The sequence below is a fragment of the Gastrolobium bilobum genome, unplaced genomic scaffold, assembly GCF_033153095.1.
Source record: "Gastrolobium bilobum isolate Gb01-03AN ecotype WA unplaced genomic scaffold, APGP_CSIRO_Gbil_v1 utg1269, whole genome shotgun sequence".
In the NCBI taxonomy this organism is placed as follows: domain Eukaryota; kingdom Viridiplantae; phylum Streptophyta; class Magnoliopsida; order Fabales; family Fabaceae; genus Gastrolobium; species Gastrolobium bilobum.
Genome location: NW_026898540.1, coordinates 1,088,236 through 1,094,054, shown reverse-complemented (window position 1 = coordinate 1,094,054; position 5,819 = coordinate 1,088,236). Strand labels below are relative to the sequence as shown.

At 33.8% G+C, this 5,819-nt stretch overlaps 1 protein-coding gene across 3 annotated transcripts; it reads left to right on the top strand.

Annotated features, from left to right (window-relative positions):
* The first annotated feature begins 427 nt into the window (after positions 1-427).
* Positions 428-5,270, top strand: LOC133317254 (5-amino-6-(5-phospho-D-ribitylamino)uracil phosphatase, chloroplastic). 3 transcript variants are annotated; one of them, XM_061519105.1, is made up of 11 exons: positions 428-636; positions 799-909; positions 1,130-1,198; positions 1,333-1,437; positions 1,711-1,765; positions 2,468-2,541; positions 2,692-2,775; positions 2,866-3,006; positions 3,518-3,583; positions 4,389-4,498; positions 4,984-5,270. In XM_061519105.1, exons 1-11 carry the CDS (start codon positions 529-531, stop codon positions 5,150-5,152), a joined length of 1,092 nt encoding a protein of 363 aa, XP_061375089.1. In that variant the 5' UTR covers positions 428-528; the 3' UTR covers positions 5,153-5,270. The 3 variants fall into 3 exon arrangements, with proteins under 3 accessions (XP_061375089.1, XP_061375088.1, XP_061375087.1); XM_061519104.1 differs by having other exon boundaries at positions 790-909; positions 1,333-1,434; XM_061519103.1 differs by having other exon boundaries at positions 790-909.
* Positions 5,271-5,819: the final 549 nt, after the last annotated feature.

The following is a 5,819-nucleotide window of genomic DNA, read 5'->3' as shown; positions in this document are numbered from 1 at the left end:
GTATTAGAAAGTGATAGATAAAAATAAATAAAAAAATAGATAAAATAATATATCCCATTTAATAATGATACGCACGAAAGAATTACCTGCTTAACATTTTACTTTGAAGAATACTATTACAGATATAGAAAAAATATTTGTCATAATCTGATAAAATTAAATAAGAGTTATTGAGTCAATTAAAACGGTTGAAATTACTCTTTTTTATTTATTTAAGGTCAATACAAATGCTAACACATTTCAGAAACAGTTCTGGAAAAAAAAAATTAAATACACTTAAAAGTATTTAAATGTATTTTTAAATATTTCCTTATCCAACAAAGAGCTCGTGATATGACACGTGACTAGAAAATAGCTACCACAGAAAAATCCAGATGAGTATAAAATAGGGAGGCAGAAGCTGTAGCACACAATCACAATAAAAACACCAAAATTTGAGTAACACACAGAAAGATAGAGTGAACCAACATCATCACTTTCTCCTTCTTCTTCTTCCCTAACATTAACGTTGTTGTGTGTCCGAATCCGATGGACTTCACCACTTTCTCCAATTCCAGAGCCTCTTCTCATGCAATTCCTACCCCACACCCTTTTCGCCTTCAACCCTCTTCTTTTTCTTTCCAGCTTCGATTTTTGGTCTGCAATTGCTTCTCTCTCTCTCTCTCTCTCTCTCTCTCTCTCTCTCTCTCTCTCTCTCTATATATATATATATATATATATATATATATTCTTTTATTTTTTATGTTCTTCAATTTAATCTGATTTTTATTTTTAATTTATTTTTTTCAGAATTTAAAGCCTTTGGGCTTGGTTGAGAATCGTTTGGTTGCCCGTTGCACTTCTGGGTCTGATGAACTTGGCTCTGTTAATGGGTTGCCATTTACACCCAATAAGCTTTTCGTGCAGGAGGTATGGATTCTATTCATTTTCCTGTCTTTTGTTCAAGTGTTCAAATTCATGTTGTTGATTTTTCCCCCCAATGTTTTGCATACAACCAAGTTTAAATGTTTTTCTTTTATTATTTATCTTTTTGTGTGTGCTTTTTCGACCTCTCCATATTGTGCAATCTCATTGGAACCGTGAATTGAGTGATGTAAAGTGATTGGAACTCTTTGGTGTTTTCTTCCAGGCTATTGGAGCTGAATATGGGGAAGGCTTTGAGACTTTTAGGGCAGATGGACCATTGAAAGTTGATGTGGTAAGGAATTTTGGTCACCATGGAATTTTATAGTTTTCCTTTAGACTTGGTGGTTATATTGCCTCACGGCACTCTTTTGAAGCCAATTGTACTGTAATTTTTGACTGACGGATGATATATCTTATTGAAAATAGGACTATTTGAATGATAAATTGCAAGATGGTTTTCTTCAGCGCATACGCTATGCTATGAAGCCAGATGAAGCTTATGGTCTTATATTCTCTTGGGACAATGTGGTGGTAAGTAATTTTAACTCAAGCTTGTAGGTTTTTTATTCTTTTTGGTTAGACTCAAACTGTGCTAGATAGTTGTCTTTACTATAGTATTCTTCCATGTTTTAGAAATGTGAAGTGATGCAAATTGTGTTAATTACGTGTTCTGATTGTTAATTACGTGTGGGACTGTCTTGTATGATTGAAAGTCTTGAGAAAAGAAGAGTGTGACCACACATAATATTACGCAACCAGTCAGTTTAAATTAATTGCCTGATAGCGGTATGTAATTTGTTTCAGGCTGATACTCGAGCTCTGAAGAAGAAGGCATGGAAGCAACTGGCGTCCGAAGAGGGTATGTTGATTGTTTTGATTGTGGGACTTAGATGGGGTGATCTTTAGCATGCTCTTTTAGATGGCTGGAACAAAATAAAAATAAAAGGATGCAACTGGCATGAAGTATAATGAATAATTATTCTTATGCTCAGATATTTAATTGATATATGTCTATTTGGGAAAACAAATTAGACTTAGTAAAAAGGAAAGGAAGTTTTTTTTTTAATTATAATCTTACCCTTTGAGCTCATCAGTTGTTATTGATTTTTAAAACGTTTCCTTTTTATTGTTGGGAAATGGTAGATGAAAATGGAAGCTTCAGAAATTTTGATAAAAAGCTTTTACATGCCCTCCACTTTCCATTCACTTTTGAAGGGAATATAAAGTTAAAGAAAAATTCTCCCAAGAGAACACCTCCCCCTCCCCCCGCCCCCCTTCTCTCCTCTTTTCCTTTTTGCCTATTGTAACAAGGAACTTGGCGCTTCCTTCCATTATTTTCATTCAGTTCCCTTCTCTTTCCTTCTGTCAATCCTTATGAAAGTGACTTAATGTAAGAGGCTGCCATTTTGAAGGAGTGTCAGTTTAATCAAGTACAATGAACAAAAACATAGCCAATTTTTCATGCAGCTGACTCACAAATACATTTGAGTTTTTAAATTTACTGATGATTCATATGCATCATTGCAGAGAAAGATTATAATATATAACATTTCATATGCAGGGAAGGATATTCCTGAAGGCAGTGATATGCAAAGATTAATGCTTTATGCCGGTGCTGATCATGTGTTACATAAGGTTAGTTGGCTTTTTCTTTTGGTTAGTTGGTTTTACAAGAGCATTGAATTATAATGAAATGCTTTCTTAAAAGATAGTATCATCATTCAAAATTGCAAACTTGCTCTCAACACAACTTATTTTTGCTGACTAACCTTTCTTAATTTGCAGCATTTTCTCTCAGATGGGGCAGAAAATGAACTGGATAGACTAAAATTTAGGTTCTCTCAGTTATATTATGATAATCTTCTAAAAGTAAGTTGTTGCCTGATTTTTTCGGACAGTCATTATCTAGTAGTGTCCGAGGGGGTAAATCTGACATTTCTTGCACGTAACTTTGTCTAGCTTGAAAGACCAATGGAGGGCATCAAAGACTGGTTGGAAGCTGTTTATACAGCTCGCATCCCTTGTGCTGTTGTTTCAAGTCTTGATAGAAGAAATATGGTAGAAGCTTTGGAACGAATGGGGCTCAAAAAGTATTTCCAGGTTGGTAACATATTTCTTGGGTCACAAATTTTTGGAACGAATGGGGCTCAAGAAATACAGCTTGCATCCCTTGCTTCCCGAATTATGGCATAACAAACTTTATTTGGTCTTGGATTATACTCAAAAGACCAGAAAATCTTATTTCTTTTCAGGTTATCGTTGCCAAGTATAATGTACTTAATTTATGTAGTTTGTTGAGTGCGGTTGTTAACTTCTACTTCAGTTTGAGTTATGATCAATATATTTATAAGAATGCTGTTGAAATATTTTCACGAAGAAAAAATGCAGTTTGTTTTTGCTGTAACTTAAGATCTAGATCCATTATAGGGAATTAGGGATATTAAAAGGCTTTCACTACTTTTCTTGGGTAATCCCAATTGATAACTTGGCCTCCTTATGGCTAGAACTAATTTTCAACCTATTGTGTGTACTAGATATAGTATGTAAATCTATAAACAATTTAATATGCTCATGAATGTGCCACTTGTTGATTGCCTCATTTGATTTGTAGGCAATTGTGACAGAAGAGGATGGAATGGAATCAATAGCTCATAGATTCCTTTCTGCTGCTGTCAAGGTACAGTTCCACCCATATGATTCTATTTTGAATTTTTGATGAAACATTTCTGGCTTGGAATTATTATTATTGCTATATTTATTATGACTTTTTTATACTTATCTTTTCTACATATAGTATAATTACATGTAGGCTAGTTTCCAGCTCTACTAAATACCAATACGGTAGACATTCTGTAAGTTAAAGTAGTAGTCTACTCTACCTATGATAAAACATGAACCACAGCTCTGGATTTATACTAACGTGTGTGTAAAGTTGAGTTTTCCTGTATTTTGAAGTTGAAAGATATTATGAGGACAATGATCATTGAGTTGCTCTATGCAGACTAAGAAGACAGAATTAAATTATATATATATATATATATATATATCCCCCTCCCCCCCCCCCAAAAAAAAAGATGTGAGGTGAGTGCTGTTGTAGTTTTAAAGGTCAAGATGTTAAGGGCCTCTGCATATTTTTTTTTGGTGATATCGTCACTTGTATTTTCCTTTTTTAAGATTAAGATCCTGATTGCAACTTAGGAAAACATGTAAAATTTTGGTCTCTCATAATTTGTTCTCCAAAAAATTATTGCTGTTAATTGTGTGGCCTTAGACATTGTTCACAATAAATGCCAAAGGGCCAAAGCACCAATAATGAATGAAGCTATTTTTGAGATGTGGCATTGGTATTTTATGTAGGATTAGTTTAGGTCCCATTGGCTAATTATTTTGCAAGTCTTCCCTACTTCTAGGCATCTTATTATTTTGAATTTGAACTACAGTATCCTGCTAGTTTTCAACCTGTTTACCTAAATGCCTTGCAGCTGGATCGGAAACCTTCCAAGTGTGTAGTTTTTGAAGACGATCCTAGAGGAGTAACCGCAGCACACAATTGTACAATGATGGCTGTAGCATTAATTGGAGCTCATCCCGCGTGAGTAATTCACACTTTATGCATAAGATGTTGATTTGAGAATAAAATTTCATGAAACAAATCAGGCATGCATGTTTCCAATATAATGCTTGCATGTGCAAACACTGTTTCCCACGTACATGAGTACATAGAAGTCAGTTTTGGGTTAGCTTCCGAGGGATAACATTAATCCATCTTATTTCCCTTCCATTGAAATGAAAGAGTAATTTCCAATCTATTGCACTCTTTAGTATTTCAAAACAAGGGATAGGTTATACTTAGCACTATTTTTTCTTACCAACTTTGTTATTGTTGAATCAAAATCAAATCAACGGTTACAATGTAACATCAAGTGAGAGCTGTTGATTTGATTGTGATCCAACGATAATAAAATTGGTACCAAGAAGTGGTAAGAAAAAAAAGTGGCAAGTATAACCTTCCCTTGAAAACAAATGATGAAATTATTCTTTTGGCATTTAGTAACTGATTCATGTTGAAACCTACAGGTACGATTTGGGGCAGGCTGATCTTGCTGTAGCTAACTTTAGTGAACTTTCTGTGATCAACTTGCGAAGACTATTTGCTGACAAGGGTCCTACATTTATGGACCTGCAGAAGCAGTTCATAGAGAAAAATCCTCCGAAAAGGAAACTTACCATAGACACCATTTTCTAATATGTTTTCCTTCCCATTCCCTTTTTTTCCCTTTAGTTTTCCTTGTAATTAAATGATTATGTAGCCTTAATTTTTTTAATATCAAATAAAATTGCAATCAGTTCGGTCTTATGTAATCCATACGTTCTATATCAATTTTTATACTACCGATTTTGCCAAATTGAAAAAGGGTTAGTAACACCCCCTGGGTCACTCCACCAGGAGCTCTTTGGAACAACATAATATAGATCCGAATATGAAAGGTGATTGATATCTGAAACAACATCATGAGGGATCCAAATCCTTAGTAATGTATCTTATAGCTATCTAGATAATCGGTTTGCTAAAGATGATATGATATGAACTGAACTCTAGCTATATTCATTATGCCGGCACCGTAGTTTTTACTATATTTTTCAAGGGAAAAAAGTATCTAATGTTATTTTAGATAATTTTATTTAATGTTCATCGAAACGACGTCGTTTTAGAGTTGAAAAATTAAAAAAATAGAATGATAAAGATTATTATAGCTCTGAAATAAATTAAAATTACAAAAATACTATTATTTTCGTCCCAAAACGATGTCGTTTCGATGAACATTAGATAAAGTTATCTAAAGTAACTTTAGAAAAAACAAACCCATTTTTCAATTGCAATGTCAATTTTAAGGACAACACTCTCACTGAGA